The 23157-nt window shown below is 39.6% G+C and overlaps 3 protein-coding genes, 1 long non-coding RNA gene and 1 pseudogene across 4 annotated transcripts; 3 read left to right on the top strand and 2 right to left on the bottom strand.

The window, feature by feature from the left end:
- Nucleotides 1-2914: 2914 nt before the first annotated feature.
- LOC116931947 (protein mago nashi homolog) lies at nt 2915-3983 on the top strand. The gene is made up of 4 exons (XM_032939634.2): nt 2915-3322; nt 3401-3459; nt 3516-3709; nt 3784-3983. The coding sequence occupies exons 1-4, from the start codon at nt 3232-3234 to the stop codon at nt 3881-3883; spliced, it is 444 nt and encodes a 147-aa protein (XP_032795525.1). The 5' UTR covers nt 2915-3231; the 3' UTR covers nt 3884-3983.
- Nucleotides 3984-3985: 2 nt separating this feature from the next.
- LOC116931948 lies at nt 3986-4545 on the bottom strand. The gene is made up of 2 exons (XR_004399211.2): nt 4269-4545; nt 3986-4174 (listed from the first exon to the last, which is right to left on the bottom strand). It is a non-coding gene; the product is annotated as an uncharacterized LOC116931948 (long non-coding RNA).
- A 60-nt stretch (nt 4546-4605) lies between these two features.
- On the top strand, nt 4606-8114 carry LOC123467046 (eukaryotic initiation factor 4A-I-like). The gene is made up of 9 exons (XM_045167115.1): nt 4606-4753; nt 5117-5252; nt 5307-5573; nt 5633-5789; nt 5852-5961; nt 6023-6154; nt 6213-6532; nt 6597-6787; nt 7844-8114. Exons 1-8 carry the CDS (start codon nt 4731-4733, stop codon nt 6739-6741), a joined length of 1290 nt encoding a protein of 429 aa, XP_045023050.1. The 5' UTR covers nt 4606-4730; the 3' UTR covers nt 6742-6787; nt 7844-8114.
- Nucleotides 8115-8194: 80 nt separating this feature from the next.
- Nucleotides 8195-9625, bottom strand: LOC116931946. Its single transcript, XM_045167113.1, has 4 exons — nt 9542-9625; nt 9202-9454; nt 8931-9110; nt 8195-8867 (listed from the first exon to the last, which is right to left on the bottom strand). The coding sequence occupies exons 2-4, from the start codon at nt 9443-9445 to the stop codon at nt 8488-8490; spliced, it is 804 nt and encodes a 267-aa protein (XP_045023048.1). The 5' UTR covers nt 9446-9454; nt 9542-9625; the 3' UTR covers nt 8195-8487.
- An 11298-nt stretch (nt 9626-20923) lies between these two features.
- Nucleotides 20924-22233, top strand: LOC123467049 (annotated as a pseudogene).
- Nucleotides 22234-23157: the final 924 nt, after the last annotated feature.

Here is a 23157-nt window from a genome sequence, read left to right as displayed (position 1 = left end):
TATTTTTCTCTTAAGAAAAGTAAAAAAGAAAATAACAACTCTAGCTATCTTTTACAGTGCTGCGGGGCTGTTGATGTCATCTATCTCTTTCTCAATGCGGGCGAGAATGTGTGTGTGCTGCTCAGTAACATTCCATGGGAGGAGAGACGTGTCAAGGTAAAGTGACTCTTGCTCGATTACGCGACCAAAGCAGATGGATTCGAGCCAAAATGCCGACAACTCTCGTAAATATAGATCAGCCTTTTTTTTTCTCTTGTCTTATGGATTGTTGTAAGCTCACCGCCGAATGTCGTCGTCGAACGATCAAACGCAGAGAAAGCGACTTCCGCCGACAACGTGATGGATGTTCCGAGGATCAATTTACATGCTAATTCAACTAAATAATATACCTAAAATCGAATCGAGATAACCTCTTTCTTACTTGATTGTGGAGAGAGAGAGAATAAAACTGCGCAGTGAAGTCGGCAAATTAGTTCCAGAGTGTCCGGCATTCGAATAGAACTGATGATGGATGACAAAACAACAACAATCGGAATCGTCCGACCACTTTACCGCGAACACGTCTAAACACCTCGCCAACCAAGTCCTTTCTTCTTCCTACTCTACAGAGGCATATCTGTGTCATTCACAAGATGGATCTGATATTTATGTTAAAGGTCGCCACATAGCGGTTGCCGCATTTTGTTTTTATCTACGGCCACAGTCCCGAATGGTATATAAAAGCTATATATTCCACGCGGCGGCGCGGGTCTATTGGCCTCAGCACTCATTTGTCTCGCCCGATGATGATCACTCAGCGGACTGGGCAGTCCTGTCTAACTGCAGCATCATTTGGAATTATCTCTCTCTTCTCGTACACACACATACACACGGGAAAATCAGATTACACAAGCGGCGCGAGCGGCGGTTTCTTTTTACTCGTAAAAATATATAAAAACAAAATTTCTTCCTTTTTTTTTTTTTTTTTTGAGGAAAACAGAGAAGAAAAAAGGATAGCCGCCCGGCGAGCGATAAGAACCTCAAATGAAGAAAGAACGGCTTACATACGCGACATCTTGGCGCTGCCATAGGCGGCTTTCTTCAGTCATTATATTAGTATATTACTGTTGTTTGCCTAAACACATTTGCTCGCATATCCGTGTTCAAACAATGAGTTCTGTGAAATCTCTGTAAGGGTTGTGATTAAACGTGGAATTATTATATAGGCCTTTTGCGTTAAGGAGTGGTTCATTACATTCAATACGCCGAAATCACAAAGCAGCAGCGAAAAGAGATGTTATCGCGCTACATATTAATTATTTTCGTGCCCTTTGTTATTTTTTTTTCTTTTCCAATAAATGTCTGAGTCATCAAAATATTGGGCGCACCACAAAGTTCAAATTTTGAGATCATTCTGTCACGTCCGTGATAAAGGCTAGAAGATTTATTTGCCATAAACGTTGTTCTATGTCAATGTCAACATGGCCTGAAAAGGGACTTGTTTACGTTTTCAAAAATTTCCAAGATCAATATCAGCAGTCATCCAAAGAAATAAAAGTCTAGGCGTATGTAGTTGAGCTTATAAAGAGCTCAGAGAAATTGATTTCACGCTTGATTGACACTTGCCAGATAAGTTTCTAATGATAGTATATATTCTAATGACATCGGATGTAGGCGAGCATTACGCAGTTTAGTAACGGGATTTACTTTATCAAGTCGTCAAATCCATTCTATAAATCTGCCAAGTCACGTTGAAATTAGGATTCGTTCGTAAAAACATTTTTTTTTTTTTTCGTTCAAAATATCTTAATCGCCTATAGCACTGCAAAATCAAGAACGAAATGCTTGGATTTTGTTTTTGTTTACCGACGTTCAACAACCGAAGCAATGTAACATGCCTGTGATTAAAAAATTGAAGGTATGAGGGACTTCTAGCGGTAGTATTGTGCACTTAGTTTCAGAAACTGAAAAGTATTTACGCAAGATTTTCAGTGCTGGCGCGCCAGTATCTTCTCGTATTTAATACATGCTTTCACATAAATTCTTAATAATTGTATCAGCAGTTTAAAATTGCATCATAACATTTCTAATGTTTACCAGGAATTTAAAAATTATCTTTCAAACATAGATTAACTAAAAGTAACGCCTAAATGAAGGTCCCACAGTTTTTTTTATTTTTCGTTGGGCTTCCCCTCCACCTACTAGTTCACGTACCGTACTTAAAACAACTATTATCGGAAAAGCTATAAGTTCAAAACTCATTAATGTCACTGTAATCAATAGCGCTTGACGAGGGCTATTCATTTGTGTAAAATTCGTGACAGAACTGTTGTAAGCAACACATTTTTAATGAGATGTTTTTCGGAATTTTTGCACTTCACAGATATACTCGACCCAATCCACAAAACCAAAAAAATCATTAGTCCTTAAAATTGTTGGTTTATAACGATTTTACTATAAATACACAAATGAAAAGCCTTCATCAAGTACTATTTGGTTCAACCAAATTTTGTGAATTTTTGACGGATAGTTTTTCCAATAATAGTAATCTTATGTTCGTAAATTAGTAGGAGGAGGGGAAGCCCAACAAAAAGACAAAAACTTTTGGTCCTTTAATTGGGTATTGTTTTTGGTTTTTCAGCATTCTAAAGGCAATTTTAATTTCCGATACAATTATTTATAATTTAAACTCGAATGAAGCATGTGTTAAACACCGGAACGGACTGGCGCGATAGCTAAGACCAGTTTGAAAATCTCGTTAGTGTGTATGCGCTGTTAAAGAAACATGCTTAATCAACCGCTAATAAACAGGAATCGGCCAGTCAACGTTTACTTTCGTTTCTTGAGTAATGTCTTCGTTTTTTTTACTGTTTCATAGTCAACTGCCAGGGCGCTATGAGCGTCCATTAAACTTGATACGCAGTCAGACTGTGACGCAGTGAATCGGAGAATCACGGATATTAGACATCGTTACAACTTTGGTCTTCAGATATATTTTATGTTTACTTCGTTTGCGTATACCAAGTGTTAGATCTATAGGCTATAAATAGTTTTAACTAAATACTAATTCAATTGATAGATTTGTTTGAATTTCAGTAATTTTTGAATAAAAATTTTAAAAAAGATGCGAGAATGTGTTTAGGGATCGGACTCAGAATTTGTTTGGGCACTGGAGGAGGGGAAAGCTAGCAGTACAAGAAAGTAGCGTGGGTTAATTTTCACCGAAAACTTTATCGTAAATTATTACACATAATGCCGAAAAGTGAATTTTATTTACGATATTACGTTGGGCATAAAGGAAAATTTGGGCATGAGTTTCTCGAGTTTGAATTCAGACCTGACGGTAATATGTCATTATAATAAGACTTCACTTAATGGATGAACCTTTCACTCAATGCCGGGTTATTATATTTCTTTTCAGGCAAACTGAGATACGCCAATAATTCCAATTACAAAAATGATACAATGATTAGAAAAGAGGTAAAATGACAATGTATATGACTATATTCACTTTACCATATCTAACTTTGGTATAGGCATATGTTCATCAAAGTGTTTTGAATGAGTTGAAGCGGATCATTGAAGATTCTGAAATTCTCCAAGAAGATGATTCCCTGTGGCCAACTCCTGATCGTGTTGGAAGACAGGAATTGGAAATTGTCATGGGAGATGAACATATTTCATTCTCTACATCAAAAATTGGTTCACTTGTTGATGTCAATCAGTCAAAGTATGAAAACCATTTGTTTTTCAGCCTATATTTTGTAATATCCTCCTTTTTTTGTTCATTTTGTTTTATTTCAGGGATGCCGATGGATTACGTGCATTTTATTATTTGGTCCAGGATTTGAAATGCCTAGTGTTCTCACTCATTGGTCTCCACTTTAAGATAAAACCCATTTAAAGTTTTGGATTGTGATTTGTGTTGTACTCCTGTCATTTTTCCATCGAACCATCCCGGAAGGTGTATGTTTTTTTCCAGATTAATAAAAAGATTTCTTGAACATTGTTTTATAATTCTCACATTTATTCTTGGTGTTCTGTAATGTGATTTAATCATATTACTTTACACATTGATACTCATAAATATATATACTGATATCAAAACATTGGTGTAGGACTGTTTGGCGAAAATCGAGTGGAATCTTGTTATCTATTTTGTCTTGGTATTAGCCGTGATATGTTATTTGACCCACTAGATGCCCACAGTACACATGTATTCGAATATAATTAATGAACCGGTTGTAGCATCCTTGAAAATAGTGAGACAGGCAGACAGCCATATTTACCAAAGATTCAATGATTGTCGCTGGCGATATGTCGAACAATGTACAAATGAACCTTCTACACAAAAGCTGAATGAATTTCACCGTAAAATTTATTTTCCAACCCACTAAAAAGGGATGAACATAGTTCCAGCGCTAAAATTTTCGTCCTCACTGCTTGGTAGCTGCATTCAATTATTAACTTAAATTGTTTGTAGGAAATAAAATTAGTTGGTGTAAAACAAAGATGAAAATTACAGATATATTAATCTCAATCAGCTCAATAATATTCACTGCAGTAAAAAAGAAAACGCAGAAAAGGGATTAATAAAAAAACAATTCGTGAGTCGTGACCAGTCAAGTGTGTTTAGGGTACATATAGTGCGATCCGAAAATTGCCTTCGCTGCAAGTTCTATTCCCTTTTGCATCCGTTTTTTAGTCGATTCTGTGCCAGGTCCTTTACTTTTGGCGGTGTATAGTGAAACATGTCATACTCGAACGATAACAGGTACTGCTGCCGATTTCGTGGTTTATTTATTATTTTACCTGTCGGTTTTAGTTTCTAGAAATGCACCATGATTCGTTTTATTTAGCGCTGCAGTTCTGGGATTTGTTTTTTTAGCCATTCTCCGGCAGTTAGACGTTAACTTTTTTGGGGAATTCGTCATGAGAGTAGCCTCAGTTGGTACATCATGGCGGCGTGGGTTGATTAATTTTTTTTATTTCCTGAATGCTTAAGTGTATTACTATTAAGTTGATCAATGTTTTATAGTAGTAATGTTTGCTTTAAGTCTGGTAGGTTTCTAACTTTGTGTTAACAGTGAATGCTGAAATTTTCCAAGATGACTAATTGTTGAATGGTTTGTTAAAGGGAAGAGAATTGGAGTGGGAAGGCTCCTAAGAATGGGACTGAAGAACGTCCTGAAGGAGAAGCTGAGGACCGTGGAAACTATGATGGACCACCAGGCATGGACCCTGATGGTGTCATTGAATCCAACTGGGACAAAGTGAGTTTGCTGACACTTTGCTTTATTGGAACGAACTAATCATACTTCCTCTAGATTGTGGATAACTTCGATGAGATGAAGTTGAAGGAAAAGTTGTTGCGTGGTATCTATGCTTATGGTTTTGAGCGTCCCTCTGCCATTCAGCAGCGTGCCATTTTGCCCTGTATTATGGGCCATGATGTTATTGCTCAAGCCCAGTCTGGTACCGGCAAGACGGCCACTTTCGCCATATCGTTGTTGCAGCAAATCGACATCGATGCCAATGAATGTCAGGCGCTTGTATTGGCACCCACCCGCGAGTTGGCTCAGCAGATTCAGAAGGTATGAAACAAACAGGGAAAAATACCACAAATTTTCAACCACCTATGCTCTTCGCTTAGGTTGTTTTGGCTCTTGGTGACTATATGGATGCACAATGCCACGCTTGCATTGGTGGAACCAACGTTCGTGAGGATCTTCGCAAACTGTCGCAGGGGGTCCATGTTGTCGTTGGAACACCTGGTCGTGTCTTCGACATGATCAACCGACGAGCACTGAGTAATTATAGCGTTCATTTATTAAATACATTATATTCATTTCTCGTTTTTGAAAACCTCCAGAGACGAGTTGCATAAAAGTGTTCGTGTTGGATGAAGCCGATGAAATGTTGTCTCGTGGTTTCAAGGACCAAATCTACGATGTTTTCAAGAATTTGCCCGCTGAAGTGCAGGTAAGTGCTCATTTAAATCCCATTTTTCATAAACCTTCAATTTTATTTACTTTAATTTTAGGTTATCCTGCTTTCCGCCACGATGCCGGCTGATGTCATGGAAGTGACGAATCACTTCATGCGCAATCCTATCCGAATTCTCGTCAAGAAGGAGGAGCTGACGCTTGAGGGTATCAAGCAGTTCTACGTCCAGGTAATGCGATTAATGTTATACGTGTCTCGAGCTCCAAATGGCATGTTTTGTTGATTAGGTTGAACGCGAAGAATGGAAATTGGACACGCTATGCGACTTGTACGACACATTGAGTATTACTCAGGCCGTCATTTTCTGCAACACTCGCAGGAAAGTCGATTGGCTTACAGAGAAGATGCATGAGAGAGATTTCACCGTTTCCGCTATGCACGGTGAGATGGAGCAGAAGGAGCGTGACGTTATTATGCGTGAGTTCCGATCTGGTTCTTCCCGTGTCTTGATCACCACCGATCTCCTCGCTCGCGGGATTGACGTTCAGCAGGTGTCGCTGGTAATCAACTATGATTTGCCCAACCATCGTGAAAACTACATCCACAGGTAAACCGATAGAAATTCGATTTACAGTGGATCTGATTTGACACATGAAAATTTAAATCAACAGAATTGGTCGTGGTGGTCGATTCGGTCGCAAAGGTGTGGCCATTAATTTCGTGACGGAGGAAGATTGGCGCGTGCTTCGTGACATTGAACAGTACTACAATACTACGATTGAGGCTATGCCCATGAACGTGGCAGACCTCATCTAAAACAAACAGAAAGAGACGATTTGTTTGCCCTTGTGCATCTTGGCCTGTGAGTATTTCGGAAAATCGCACTGGCTAAATCTCGGAAAACGGTTCTTTTTGCAAAACGACTAGACGATAATTGAAAGTTTCAGTGCGGCTGCTGTTAGCGCACTCTCTATTTCTCTCCACTTTCCTCCCACCCCCAAACAAAACGAGCTATTTGAGAAGTTTTGAAGGTTTTGGCTTGCAAGGCCATTGTTGGTCCCGTTAGCTATTTCGAAGCAGACGAAGCATTACTTTTTTTTCCTTATATAATCAAGAAAGTCGTGGTAGCGACATTCAAAATTATTATACTTTTTTTGTTCCTCGTATTACCATCCTTAGATTTATTACATTTAATTTTCCACTAGTAGCAATTCTTGGTCCCTTCCATTTTATTATCGTAAATTGCCCCCTTTTTTTTCTCAAAGAATTTCAATAAGTTTATGCTAAAACATCGAGCAATCCAAGAGTTTGGTAGGAAGTTGGGAAGCCTTCAGCGAGGGGGTCGTCATTGGCATCCTCCCTGGACTGGCTGCGCCACCAACCAACTTTCCGTTGTCAATCTCGATACGTGTAACACAAAAAACTTAGTTTCTAATTCTGTAAGAGTATACTGTCGCTACTCTATTTTTGCTGCTTGCCCTCTTGTACCATGCGTTCGGAGGTTTGTATCCGACCGACCTCAAGCGTCCTCCCGGCCGGATGTGGATCCTCTCTCACCCACATTGATCGGCGTGCTGGGACGAGGGTTCCAAATCCGTAAGAGGCGTCGGCGGAAAAAGAACATAAGACCCCCTTCGTCTTTATATGTATCACTATTGCTATAATTCATTAACTCTTCATTTCTATCAAAGATAAAAGTTTTTTTTTTTTTTTTTTAATGTCGAAGTAAAAATTGAAATCCGATGGAAGTGTTTCCCTCTTCCTCTTTCCGTGTCGTCCTTTTATTTCACCTCCCAATTTTTTTATTGGCTTTCTTATTAATACAAACTTTTGTCCAATTCGTGCTTTTTGATTCACATTCAATTTTTTTTCTTATTTTTTTTTTCTCTATCGCGGTTCGTTCTGGCCACCCGTTAAGGACCGTGATGACCCATCGTGAGTTTGCAGATTGAGAAGGAGCGTGCTGATGTGTGAAGGCTGGCTACATCGTCGTCGTCGGCTACAGGAGTGATTTTTTTTTTACATTAAGTTCAAAATTTTTTTTGTTGTGCGCTTTGGATTATCTGAGAACGAAAAAAAGGAAAAAAAAAAAAAAAAAGATAATCACGTGACATTACCAGCTCCAGCGTTCTTTCACAACATCAGTACCTCTTGACTCTGTTGCTCTAAATACAGTCATGGCCGTTCAATGAAATGTGTCTGAATTTTTCATTTACATTTACTCGTCGACATTTGTTCATAAGTATAAAAGGGAGAGGAAAAAACTGGATTTGAGTGAACGAATGTATTGAAAAATACGAAAACATTGTGCGTGGGTGTGTTTTTGATTGTACGAATACGCAAGGTAGTTTTAGTAGGTTAAATAATAGTACGCTTGATGGAGAGCATTGAATAACATCAACATGTTTTTTGTTTGTTTTTTTTGCGTTGTGACGAGTTTTTGTTTTTATTTTTGGTTTGTTCCAGGAAATTGTTGATTTAGTCTAACTGGAAACAAACTGCGAATCCTCTGACATTTGTTGTTGTTTTTTATTAAAAAATTCGGTGCTTGTTCTGAGTCTTTTACAATTTGATGTTAGGGTTGGTGGCAGCAATGTACTGGAGAAGAGGAGGCGAATCTTCGCAGATGACGGCCTTGGTGTGATAGCATCCAATGTCGTGCCATTTGATGCCGTCCTTGTAGACGTTATTGAGCACGCCCAGGCAAGATTCCTTGGTCTCGTTGATTTCGAATTCAGCGTTGTCGGGTTGCGGTCTCTTAAAATGGCCAGTAGCGCTCCATGGCTGATAACCCCAACCGGCGGGAGTTTCGTTGGTCTTGGCCAATTTGACGCCGGAACCCGACCAGAACCATCCGTTGATCAAGACGGGTTGCAAATCTTCACGATCGCAGCCTTTGAAGTTGCACAAACGCCCGCTCGTCCAAATGTAGGGTAGTTTCTCTGTTGGGGTTTTACGGTTGGTCAATCATTTGATTATGGAGAAGAGAGAAAATTATGTATTACGTTTCTCCAGTATGTCGAGCACCATGTCGTTCTCTTCGACCGTTTCGATGCTGATGGCGTCCATGCAGTGTTTACGGCACAGATTACGGGCATCCAACCAATCGCTCTTGATATCCTTATAAGCGCTGACGTTCGTGCTCAAAAAGTACCAATGTCCATTGCGTTCCCATTGTTTCGGTCCTTTTTTGTTTTTGTTTTTTTTTTTAATAAAAAAAATTGGCATTCAAATTTAAAAAACCAAAAAAAAAAACAAATAAAAATTGAATGTTACTTTGTGCGCAAGCGTCAGCTTCCGGTAGCGACAATAATCTTCCACCGTCGTTGATATCGCTGCCTCCTTTGCCGGACACTTCGACGCTTTTACCCATGGCCGCTTTGGCTTCCATGGCCGCTTTAGCTTCCATTGCAGCTTTGGCTTCCATCGCTGCTTTGAGATCAGCATCCAGCTTGTCAGGTCGGCAAGTCACCAGGGTGACAGCCAGCATTAAAGTGAAGAATAACATCGGGCGGAACATGTTGACAAACTGGTTTCGAAAATAAATCAATGATTTAAAAAATGTCCTTAAAGACGAATTGTGAAAGAAAGGCGACTCCAAAAATGAAGAACTTACTTGTTTGAATGATAATTTGGTATTGCACGAGATGTGGGTTGTTGTTTCCACTGTTGGTTCTGTCCAACTGTTGATACTACCTTGCCGTCAGCCTCTTATATAACCGGGTCCCGGGCCCGTTGAAGCCTTTCCGAGGCCTCTCCCTCTCTCTCTCTCTCTCTCCCTCTCTCTAGAACATTGCGTGAGTAAAGGGGAGAGAGAGAGAGAAGATCGAAAAAGAAAAAAAAAAAAGAAGAAGAGTGAGCCGGAACTTAGTTATGCTAGTCGGTTTGTTCTTTTTCAGCTTTCGCGTCCTTCCTATCGGCTCTAGTACAAGGTCGGCTGCCTCCGCGTGCAGTTGGTATACGTTGGCACACGATTCTACCTGTTTCAAGTGTCCAGAAGATGAAGCTGACCGCATCGCGGCAAAGGTCGTCACCGTTTTTTTTTCTTTTCTTTGACGACCTTTGATTTTGATGACGGCGCTTGACCGTGACGTCCTTTCCTGAAACTCGACGAAACAAGAAGGTTATTTGGGTGCGTTATTCACATTATATTTGATGGCAAATTGTTTGGAGAGAAAGACAAAATACAGTAGGAAAAGCACATTGTTTGTTTTGTTTTTTTTCTCCTTCTCGTTTTCTCTGATGGTATCACGCCGCACTCGTGAGGATCATCATCATCACGAGAGAAGGGAAAGTCACGACGAACAAAAAGACGATTGGCAGCTAGCCTATGTTATCCTTCTTTCTCCACGATTTGATGAAAAGTTTATCCGTTTCAACCCCCTCTTCTACGTACTTATCTCTGAAGGAAAAAGAAAATACAAATGGCATAGAAGAATCTCTACGCAACGGCTCGTGCATGTTTTTTTCTCCTAGTTCGGTTGGCTTAAAACGTAGTACTCCTTTTTTTTCCTTTTCCCGCTGTTGCTGTTTACAGAAACTTTCACTTTTCTTGAATCCCCAAACTGATGGAGATGAGACATTTTTGTGCCAAGAGCACACACATACACACACACACGATATTTTATTTATTTCTTTTTTTTACCATTTTACCTTTAACAACATTCCTGTCCTTTGCCAGAGATACGCTCATCAGGCTAGTGTATAGTTGTGTACAAGTATAGATAGTATCGGGATTGCCGACTACGATAGCTCAGCTTCCGTATAAATTATATGCAAGAACCCGGATCTCGTGTAAAAAAGATCAAATTGGATTTTGTTTTTTTTTCTTCTTTTAAATTCTGAAGTCCTGATGGATGTTGACGTTTATTTTTCACGACCTTGAATTTCATCATCATTCTTCGTATTTTTTCAAGAGTATATATCTAATTACAGTTTAACTGAACAAGGACTATATTCTTTAAAGGAGTCGAATTCTTCAACACGTGTCTCTATGGTGATGCACATTGCAGAGACGGGCCTACATCCAAGACAAAGAATTTGGTTTTCTTTTCTGTTTTTGATTCACGACGATCGTAGTGGATGACGATTGCTGGGTATATGTGAAAAGCTGACGCGTGTCTCTTTCGCTCTGTTGCTTCTTGTCAAATGATGTCACGTGGTGGTTGGTATTTAGACATTGTTCTTCTTTTCCTCTTCAAACTTTTTTTCCAGCTAGGAAATGATGTAGTGACGTGCATAGCATTCGAACGTCAATCTTCCAACATCATTTGTCACGTTCCGTGGGAAAATGTATTCCCATTTTTGTTTGCTGTTTGACATTACAGGCGAAAGTTTGGCGAGAAAAACACAAAAAAACTGATTTCGTGTCACTTTCGCTTTTGTTTCAAACCCAGTTCTTAAAGATGTAATTTCTGCTTTGGTAAACAAATCGTAAAAATTTACTAAATGTGATCCATTTCTTTATTTATGATACACGAAGAGATGCATCCGTTCGGTTCGTTGAGTTTACTCGATCGTTTTCTGGTCGACTCGTCCGATTCGGTTTCTAAACAAAATTCCAAACGTTTTGTTTGACTTTTTCCAAGCGAGAGAAGAAATTGCCTTGGCATCGATAACGCAATGATGAAACTTTGGCCAATTCACAACACAAGACTTTTTTCTTTTTCTTTTCTTTCTTCTTCTTCTCAGGTAAACTAACACGTGATCATTCGAAAGTATCAGAAGATGTTGATTTTATTTTTATCGGCGGTAGGCAAAATATCGGGTGAAACAGGAGATCAATTATTCCATTATTTTCGATCGGGAATCAAACAAAATAAAATGGTCGTATTATTGAGGAGGTATTTCAAATGCGTGTTGAGGCTATTGAGGGTATTCATCATAAAGCTGTCGCAATTTTCGCTTGGCCAAAATTCTCTTTTTGATTTGAGAGATTGGTTAAGACGACTGACGTGAAAGTGTGGCTTCACACACGTTGCAAAGGGCGTTGATTAGCAATTTCGCATCAATCCATCACGGACCAAAGCATCAACAACTAGAAAGAGATTTTTTGTTTTGTTTCTATGTCTTGTGGTTTTGTTATTGTTTTTAACACACACACGAAAAAAAAAAAAAAAGAGAAAAAAGAGAAGAATCCTGGCGCGGAGAGGTTGATTACGACGTTTGGCGGCGCCCGATAATGACGGTGAGAGTGTGTGTCTTGTATGTATGGGCCATATATACAATACAAAAATGATTTTATCCCGTGCGCCGTGCACTCACGAAAACGATCGGTTGGGGCGCCATCCAGGCGCCTTTGCTTCTCTTTTTCCACTCTCCCCAAACAAAGATATCTACATTCTTCCCCTTAGCAGTTATTATTTTATTTTATTTTATTTTATTTTATTCTTTTTTTTTTTTTTTTTTGGGTTGCCATGTAGGCCTAATGGTTTTATTGAACGTTTGGGTATACGGGAAGAGGAAACTCTGAAATTCCAAACTGTTGAGTGTACACGTTGGCGACCTTCCACCTGTTCCACGCTCGCTTTCACTCTTGATATTTTCATTTTTACGAGTTGATGACGATGGCGTATTCAAACGGATTTACATAAGAGAGGCAGGAAAACAAACGAGACGATTTCCTTTTGATTACAAACCGAAAAAGCTGATTTAGGAATTTCCAGTACGCTGCGTTTTCGATGTGACGAAAATTCGTTCACGCCAACCGCATGTATAGTTGGTTCGTTTTCTAGTGTCGCCCACTGTCTGCTGTTAATCAACGCCAATTATGCATAACAGAAAAGAAAGGGACAAGCAATTCGGTTTTCGTATATGTGCCAATGTCTGTTACTCACGTGGAGCTACCCCAACTGTTGCAGCCTATACCATTGATACTTTGAAATTAGCGTTGAGTACACAACCTTGAGCCTAATGCGCTCTCAGACGTGGATTGAAACACGCCAGTGAGCTGTTGAGGCCACACGTTCAAAGACAAAGATCCAGATGTCGAAAGATGAAGGGGTTTTTTCATAATCAGCATTGCAAAATTTGATTGAAAAAAACAAACAGTGTTACGTAAATAATATAACAAAAACAGTTATCCCCTGCAGCACTACATCATACGTCATAGCACTTGTTGGGATTGAAATGGACGAACTGAGAAATTCAAATGAAAATCGAGAAGGCAAATTTTATGATATTTATTTATTTTTTATTTTTTTTATTATTTTTTTTTGTTGAATGTTTTTATTGACGACGATGAGGAAATTCGTGAGACGTGGAGGGCATTGTCTGCTGCCGGCATAATGTAGAATTAACACATTTTTTTGCCCTCGATTGAATATTAGCAGCCATCGACGAATATTTGGACGAGCTCACGTCGACCTTCACCTCTTTCTTCGGTAAAGAAACAAACAAAAAAAAAAACCCGTGAAATAAAGTGAATAATGTTCCAGGTAAGAAGAAAAAATAAAGGTATGCAGCGTTTGCCCTTGATGATAGGGGCTGGTTCGTTCTCAGCTAGTCTGTCAACTATCTTTAATAGATGTGAAAATTATGTTCTCCACTGTTTCAAAATGAGTTTTCCCGTCTCGGAAGTCGGCCCTGTCCGTCTGCTTTTTTTTTTTTCTCTTTTGTGGCTAGCTAGTTATAGTTCTCTTTTTGTTTTAATGGTTTCACTTTCAAGGTTGATTGTATATATAGTGTGTCTGATATGGATGAAAGTATGTTTGATCTATCGGGTTCTTCAAGCGCTCCCCCACCAGGTTACCTCCTCGTTTTTTTGTGTGTGTTGATCATTGTACGATTTTGAAATACAATTTCAAGGACTTACAATGCCTCGATCCTTCCTGCTTTTATTAACACATGCGATTTTTTTCCTACACAACATCGAGTTTTGTTTTTTGTTTCGTTTTGTTTTGTTTAGTGTATGTGTTAACGAATGGCTAATCATCACGCCCAATTTTAATTGTCAACGTTTCCAGGAAAAGGATGTCAGTTGGTCGATTGGCTTCTAAATGCCACTGAATTTTCTTGTTTTCTTGTTTCTTTTAAATGCGATTGTAATAATTGAAGCGCACAGCGCACCAAAAAATGATTAGAAAGTTTGCTGAGAGTTCGACCTATCAACGACCTAAAAGGTCGCAAATGCGCAGGAGAATGGGAGCCAAAACTAACAGAAAAAGAAAAGAAAAATCGAGGATGTCGAAATGTGATCTATTCCTTTTCTCCTGTTTTTGCTTCCGTTTTCTCCCGTTTGACACGTAGGGCAACAGTTTCCGGATCGAAACTTGTGAGAATTTTGAGAACATTTCACCTTTGATTTATTGTTGTACAAAATGTTTGTAGGCATTTATTCAAGGGGGCAAGGAGTAATATATTGTTACCATAGAAACTCTTTGGTCGTGGGAACAGCTGATGGGGTTCATGAACTGTCTTTCTCTTTCTTTCTCAATTGAAGGATTGGGGTCTTTCCCGTGCCCGTCTTAGTCCCCAACAACCTCCCCCAAAAAAGAATTGTAATTTCGCGGGAATTCTTTTTTAAATTGCTGTACTTTTTTCTTTTTTTTTTTTGGCTTTCTTTTTTTTTTTTCTTTTCTTGCATACTTTGCAATCGACCTCAACCGAGAGACAATTTTTTTTTTATGTAAAAGTGTTTTAGTTTTCTCTTTTTTTCAGTTCGTATTTTGCTTACCTTTTCTTGCATTCAAATGTTTTTCAAATTCGTTTCGTTTATGATTTATGAACGCCACTAGGCGTCGGGAGTTTGAACTCACCTTAAAAAAAGCAACGTATAAAAATTTAAATTGTCTCTCCTAGATGGCGACGCTGTTCAGTGGGAGTAGCTTAAAAACGTGAGGAATAGTCTATCAAGTTACTGATATTACTGGTAGATGGCGATATTCTCCATCGGGGAAAAAAAGCGACGAGATGAGAAACAAAATTTGTCGAGGTCGAAGGGGTCATTTGGGTCGGGACGATTCGTTCATCCGTGAGGAGATAAGCAAAAAGAAAAGAAAACGAACCGTGTAACAGCACAAGGGTCTTATCGTGTCAGTTCAAAGTTCGGTCTTTCAACGGTAGAAACAATCGAATGTCGGTCGTCTTTCTTATGCAGACTTGAACTTTTGTTCGCAACGTGATTCTTTATTATCACAGGCTCAGTTTTGGAACTTAAAATGCACTTGATATTACCGTTCTTTTTTATTCTTTCTAAATCGGGAATTTTTTTCACGAATTTTTGGAAAAAAACGGTTGAGGTTCATTTTCGAGCGCATAAAATCGGAATTATTATTATTATTTTTTTCGATTCATTCGTCTTTTCTCGCCTTCAGGGTGGGCCCGTTATTAGGGTGAACAAAACTGTCACATTTCCACCACTTCCGGTGCGTGAAAATCGAAGCCAAAACCTCAGAATGCCTTCCCACCCATGCTTTTTGATTTTTTTACTATTATTTCAAACTATTATCTTTATAAGACCTGCTCGATATTTATATCTGTCCACCACTTTTTCGACAGTTGATTATCATCATGGAGTCGTTGTCCGTATATGGTTACCTTATTTCATACTTCGCCTGAGGGTTTCTATGCGTGACATTGCGGATGCGCATGTTTTTTTTTTTAAAAAGGCCACATCAGCCGGACCCAACGAAAATGTAAAAAAAAAATAAATAAATAAATAAAATAAAAACTATTATTGAACCTTTAATCTGCCTATAATAAAAATCGATGTGGTTCCGCGTCCCAATCATTGGCCGAAAAGAAAAGAAGCATTCTGAAGCTTTTTTTTTTTGAAATTGGGTCAATGCGCGGGCTTTGCCCTTCCTGTCTGTGGAAACACGCCGTCGTGCAGCTCTTGCGCGTCGCACTATGATTGACTTATATCTTTCCCGTAGCACAGCACACGTATAGCCGTACCCAGTGGTAGCAAGTTCAACAAATTAGTCGCTTGTGTGTGTGTGTATGTAAGAATTCAACATTCATTGTGTGTGTGTAAGAATTCGACATTCTTTGATTTCATGAATTTCTCGTTTTGTCCTCCCGGTTTGTATTGAAAAAGCCAATCAAAATGCAATCAATAAAAACCGTGAGGACATCTGGCCTGAAAAAAAAAAATGTTACCCAACAGCAATTCGTATTGTCATTACAGCACCTAGGGAGAGAGCGAGGGGGGGGCGAGATTTCATTCAGAATTGAAAAAAAAATGGCCTTTTTTTTTTTTTTTTTTTTGTAATTCTTTTAACTGTTTCGTTGTGTTGAAATTCCTGTCCTTTTGTCTAGTTATCGGGAAACAAATAAAAAGCAATACACAAACGACTTGCGTGCCACCAGGAGGACCCCATCTGGCCACCGGTCAGTCCAGTTTCTTGTTCAAAGAAGGTGAACCTGATGAAATATTATTGTTATTGTTGTTGTAACACACACACGTTAACCCAGTTATGCATCAGTTTCGGCCCTCATGATTTCACAGAGAATATCGTTAGACACGATCGCCTATTTATGTAAACTGGCAGATCCGCGAGAAAGCTCAGCCAAAAGAAAAAACGCATTAGCGGCCTGGATTTCGAGTCTGTCATTCTACGCAGTTTTTTTTTTTTTTTACAGGTGAGAGAAAATGTTCTTTTCCGCATGGAATGACGTCAAACGAGAAAGAACCAGACCGTGTCCATGTACATGCTCGTCAAAAAAAAACGGATTGCTATTAAATGAAAAATTATTACCGCCTATATGTACACATATACACGATAACAGATGGTTAATCGGGCCAGCCGGTTTGGGAAGCTGTCGGCCAAAAGATAAACCAAAAAAAAAATAATAATAATAAAATTCAAGAAGTGCAAAAATTACGTGCTGGTGTGAACATGGCAACTGTTCTCCCCCACCCTCAGTGTGATCGGTTGTGTGTGTTCATCGCGGAACAATACGTTTAAAATGAACCGCTAGAGACGAGATCACACACCTAACGTCACCGTCTGGGCTAACAGGCCAGGCGTTAAAGAAAAAATAATAAAACATGTAATGTACGGTAAATATAATAAATTAAGCATCAATTTCCCATTTTGAATATATTCGGTGTACAACAGGTGTGTGTCCTTAAATTGTTTCTCTTCTTCGCATTTTGAAGGAAATGTTCATCCGTCTATCAACCATTTCGTGCAAATGAGCGTGCACGTATAAATCGCCTTTAGCCTCGAGGCTTTTCTAACGTAGCCGTAAATTATGTGTCGCTCTATAAATAGCTTTTTTTTTTCTTTTTTAATGAAAAGTTTGGTAATGGCCAGCGTGGAAATGAGCACGTCACTTGCGTAATTAACCTGATTTTTTTTTTTCTTCCACAAATTTATCTGAGCAATAAGAAAAGAAAAAACAAAAAACAAAATGGAATTATCGGAGCTCAGAAAATGATGTCCAATTTAATGATTTTTTCGAACGGACTGAGGTGTGGATGCGCGTTGCGCTATGTGTGTGTGTACACCGTGTGTGTGTTAGAACCGTATTTTTAACCTAGGTCGATCGAAGTTAAACAAGAAAACCGCTATAGAAAACCGGCATCCATCGCGTAAATTCCCGGGCACGTTTTATTTTTTTGTTTGTCTTGAAGAGAAGAAGAAGAAAAAATGGAACATTGAGAACACGCGCAACAGGTGAGAGCTCCGTTGTGGGTCGAAAGGAAAAGTCGGACCGTCCATCCGCCTTTTTGGTGACCATATACACATCGAGTTACGCTTCTCCTATTTGCAGATGAAAATCGATCGTCATCACGCGCGTCCTCCTTAAAAAAAATAAATTTCTAAAGTAAAAATAAAAAGATAATTCCGACTTCAAGAGAAACAGCAAGTTCCGTTTGGTTCCAGTTCAGACATGCTGGCGATGACCGAAAAAGAAAAAATACTCATGTGATTTGAATTTTTAGAAGACGCGGCGGGAAATGGTGACCTAAAAAATAAATAAATAAATAAAAAACTAACCAAAATTCTTGTTTACTCACGTCGCAAACATTTCTAACCCGAACTTTGGTTTTTGGTTTGAAATAAATTTGAAACGCGGGGGAGTAGAAGAATGGATTTCACGATAGAGCAAGTATAAGAGAGAAGAAATGATTCGTCAGAAAAAGATATTGCAAGATCAGCAGACAAGAGGTATAGGACGCGGAAGTGACATAATGTGTCGAAGGTCAATGTACACAAATCGCATGCGCGCTACCAAAATAGGGAAAAAGAAAATTCATTTTTTTTTATGTAAAAAACAAAAAAGCAAAGAATTTTATTTAAAAAATAAATAATTCCGAATTTGAAGAAATTCATCCATCTGCACGGATGCATTTCATAGTTGATGGATACATGATCGAAAGATTTAATGATGGTGCAGTACTATACTATACGATCGTTTATTAACCTCACATTTCTATAAATAATGTCGTCTGGTTGAATAACCTCTCCATTCGTCTTGTAATACAGCAGTATAGAATAACGTTATACTTACACGAATAACAACGGCCTTCTGCAACGATTGTTACTTTACTGTCGAATTTCACAAGGAACGGAATGAATGAAACCAAACGAAACAGACGCGTTCCTTTTTTTCTTTAATTTTCATTTTTTTTTCTTTTTCCCCGGAAGAGAACTTTGACATTCGGTGGGGGAAACGCAATTTCCCGGAAGAGAATTTGCACTTTATTTGAAAAAAGGATTTCTTTTGCACGTGCATAATCGTCTGCTACTAATTAGTTGATTTTCATCGTAGAGAGGCTATAATCTGTTTTAAAACTGGGAGACTTCACAAAGCTCCGTTTCTTTTGAATGAACTTGTCAAGCAGCACAAACCTATATCATCTCCCATTCATTTAAAAAATCCAGTGCGTCTGTGGAATCCAGTTGAACATTTCCCAAGACCTTATTTCTTCTTCCCCACGTTTTTCATCACGAGAAAATTATAAAAAAAAAAAAAATTAAAAACTTGGCAAGATGTCACGAACACAACCGAACCCACCAAACCCATCCCTGTCCCGGAAAACATCATTCTCTTGTTTGTTTTTTTTTGTTTTTTTTCACGTTTATATTCATATCGATATAACCAAAAAGCAAACCTATACTTTTCAAAACGCTGAATTCATTTGGCTAATGAACGCACGTTAATTGAACATCGATCCAATACTATTAGAACGATCGATACAATCGATATGAGAAATCGTACTATACTATTATGCTAAACAAAATATTGTTCTTTTTAAACGATATATCTATACTTAACATTCCCCCTGGCTGTGTTCGCTTGCTGGCCATTTTGCAGATATAAACAAGCCCAACGTCCACAAGCCCCCCAAAAATGTTTATGGCTGCAACAGGTTCGATATTATATACCTTTTCTAGCTTATTTTTATGCACATCAACTGTCCCCCCTATTTGCACGATTGCATCAATAGCAAACAAGCCAATAACGAAGCTCCCCGTCCTCCCTACTCCCCTTAAACAGGGAAAGATGCTTATTTCCTCCTCACGGGGAAGAAGCTCCAACCGGCGTGAATGGCCATTTTATACACACGTAGGAATAGAACATCGATGCCAACAAGAAAAAGAGGTTTGGATGTATTGACCTTGACTTATTGATTTGGTCCAAGTCTTTTTTGGTTAGTCCACAGCATCGCCATCAGCGGGTAGAGCATTATAATAGCCCTGCAACTGGACCAAAAAGAAGAAGAAGAAGAAGAAGAAAATAATAATAAGAATAATAATAATTCTGATGCGCGGAAACCTGCTCTGGCTAATGTCCACCACCTGCTGTTGGTGGGTCCAGCAGGCAGAACGACGCATCTCCAATCATTCCGAACCGTTTATTTTTTTGTTTTTCCTTACACGAGTTTGTTGATGATGTAACTTTTTTCGGTCTAATATTCTCATCGGTCGACGGAGTGGCTCTGCTCCCGTCAAATATGTTGTGGTTCTATTATTTCTGAGGCGAGTCGTGCACATTATATAGACAATTCCCATCGTATAATCAAATCACGGACAGATGTGACTGCACTAGCGAAAATCAATTTTTCGTTCAACAATCATCTAGAATTATAGTTGATGGATTGTGTGGAAGAAGAAGAAGAAGAAGACGAAAATAAGAATCGGGTTGATGAAAGCTGTTGCCTGTTCACTTCCCCATTCCGGAGATGGGCTGACATTCTTTTAATTTATTTATTTTTGATTTTTTGAAGAAAATCCTCTGACGTGGGTGAAAGCGGCTTGCATCATTAAGGAACTTGGCTGACCTGCCTCGTAATATCAGACGAAAATATTTAAAAACAAAACTAATGATTCCGGACATTGACATCCATTTTGTAGAAACCTCCTTTTCCAAAAAAAAAAAAAAAAAATTTATTTTACGGGGGAGTTTTCTATGTCGGATTGCTCGTTTCCTGTGTCTCCTCCAGTACACATGCTTTGCACATGTGTACTGGTACACATATTTGTACCGAATTTTCTTTCCCCAAAAGGTTTTTCTTATTTCATTTTTATTTATTTATTTTTTTCAAAAATACTCTCTGAAGTCGCCGCTGCTAACTATATGGATATAACGGTGAATTTAGCCAGCGGCCAAAAAAAGAAAATCAGTGCGGAGTGCAGGAATAAAAGGAGAGCCAAGAGGAGGAGCTGCTTCGAGGTTTCTTTTCATATACCTGAACTACCTGTTGGGTTCCAAAAAAAGAAAAAAAAAAATAACAGGAGAAGGAGAGGGGCTGGAAGGCATGTGTCCCATATACGAAAAGACTCTGCTCGTAGACACGCTGTGGCAGGGAGGGGCGGGGGCCCAGTTTCCGTGGGTTTCGGCGGTTGTGGTTGGTGGTGCAGCCACCTCCTTTTCTTTTTCCTCCTCTTACTGGCGTGTGTAACCTCTTCTTCGGGTTTCATGGCTTTGTGTGTGTGTGTGTGTGCGTCTATACGTCATCTTTTTCTGTTTCACCTACACACACACACACACACACACAGACTTACAGGTATAGCGTCTGGGGTTTGACACATGGAAGGGGGCGATGAGTAAAGAAATCTGGCGGGTATAAAAGCAGGGCCATCGACAGTAGCATCTTCAGTTCTTCCGTGAATCTTCACCAAACAACAAGTGGTGCTGACTCCTCCGTTTGAGTTCCTGGTTCCAAACGCCAACAAGTGTTTGATTTGAAACTTACACGCTCAACGCCATCGGTTTTCTTTTCAGTTCTCCAATCGCATTTTGATCTTTCTCCAACGTGAGTTTTCTCCTTCTTTCATTTAAAACAGCAATACAATTGAAACCAATTGACCTTCATTCATTCATTCGTTCATTCATTCGTTCATTCTGAATTTTGAAAACTCCAACAGAAAACCAAAGTTTCGAAGAGCAAACAAAACCCCCTACACACGCAACAAATGAGACTGGCACTCATCGTTTTGGCGCTGGCCTTCGCAGCTATGGCCGAAGAGAAGGTGGCCGAGGTCTGCTCCGCCCCTGCTTCACTGGCCGCTGAACCCGTGGCCGAAGCCGCTGGCCCCAACCGCCGTCGAACTCCGAGGCTGCCGCTTCGGCCCCGAAGCCAGCAAACCTGGGCAAATTCGCGCTCCAACGATCAGGCTCCGAAGGTCTACTACGCTCGTCCAGCACAGCCTCAAGCTGCTGCTCAATCACGTGACGGAGCTCATCACCACGATCACGGCCATGGTCATCACGAACACCACGCCGCTCCCGCTCCCATCCAGTACTCTCAACCAGCTCCGCAATCGTACGAAGCTCAGCCATCTTACGATCAGGCTCCCCAACAGTACGCCCAAGCGCCTCAACTTAGCGAACAGCAGCCGGCCCAGCCGCACAGTGCAGCCAGCACCTTCCTTACGATGCGGCTCCTCAATACCTCAGGCACCAGCCCAGGCTTACAGCGCCCCAGCTCCCTCTTACGACCAACCGGCCGCTCCCGCTTACTCGACTCCCGGTCACCAGGGTTGCCATTACTACTACTACCCCGTCAAGGATCTTCTAAGGTCGCCTAAGTTGCCCAAGTTGCCCAAAAAGCCCAGCCTTCCCAGCCTTCGTCTGCCTGAATATTACGGAAAGGACGGCGGTGTTTCATCGGTCAAGAGTTCTCGGCGTTGCCGCCATCACGGGCTGCCTGGTCGGTGTAGGAGCTTTCTTTCGCTGCCCATCATCGGTTTGGGAGTCGGCAAACGCTCGTTCAACAGCCTGTGGGAATCCGAGTACTTGAGCGACAACTCCTCAACGTCTTGGCTGAATACATCATCAACATCGTTGATAACTACAAGCCCAGCAACCAATAACAACAAAGAAGAAATTAATTCATCCCTTTTTTCTAATTATTATTAATAATTTTTTCTTTATTGTTGAAAAAAAGAAGTTTGGGTGAAGGACGGGCGGGACGAATGACACGACCAGGAGTTTTCATTCGATTTTTCCCCCTATATCCTTTTTTTTATTTCTTTGAGTAAAAAAAAAACTAAACAATTCCAGTACGTACCGTTAAAGAATAATCGTCTTAGTCCTCGACTTTTCCTCCTGATTTTGTTTTAACTCTAATTTTTTTTTAATTCATTCTCTGACTTTTGACGACACGACATTGACGAACAAAAAAATCTTTCACTGTCCAAACGGGACGGAATGGGAAAAGACGAAAGTGTCCCCAAAAGTCATTCTCTCCACTTCTCCTCAATCTCCGGAAACGGATTTTTTGTTTTCCTCACGATATTAGGAGACCACAGGACCCACATGCAAACAAACAACAAATAAAAACAAGTGGTATTTGATCACAGTCAAAATTTAATTTATAACTGAAAAAAGAAAAGAAAACGAAACATTTTGCATTTGAAACGGCCCCGTCGCAACAAAAAGAAACGCACCGACACCAATGAAAAGAAAGAAAAAAGTTTTGAATTTATTTTTTTTTTCGATTGCTCAAAATCGTGCACACAAGAACACAGGAACAAACTCGCAGTAAAAAAATTAAATTCATTTAAAAATTTTTCTGGAGCCGGACCGAAAAAAAAAAACAAACAAAACAAGGGATTTCTTTAATTAATTTTTTTTTTTGCAATTTAATTAGAGAAAAGAAAAAAACAAACACATCCCTTTTGAATGATTCGCGTTTTGCGCGTGTGTGTGCGCGTGATTGTGTGTGTTAACTGTCGTGTGTGTCGGATCCTCCCCAATTTTTCTCTGCACTTTTCCACCTGCCCCTCCCCCCCAACAACAAAACAAAACAATTTATTGTCTTTTTTCTTGCAG

The sequence above is a fragment of the Daphnia magna genome, unplaced genomic scaffold (assembly GCF_020631705.1).
Source record: "Daphnia magna isolate NIES unplaced genomic scaffold, ASM2063170v1.1 Dm_contigs139, whole genome shotgun sequence".
NCBI classification, from domain to species: domain Eukaryota; kingdom Metazoa; phylum Arthropoda; class Branchiopoda; order Diplostraca; family Daphniidae; genus Daphnia; species Daphnia magna.
The sequence above is the reverse complement of the archived record's forward strand: the minus strand, read 5'-3'. Positions and strand labels throughout refer to the sequence as shown.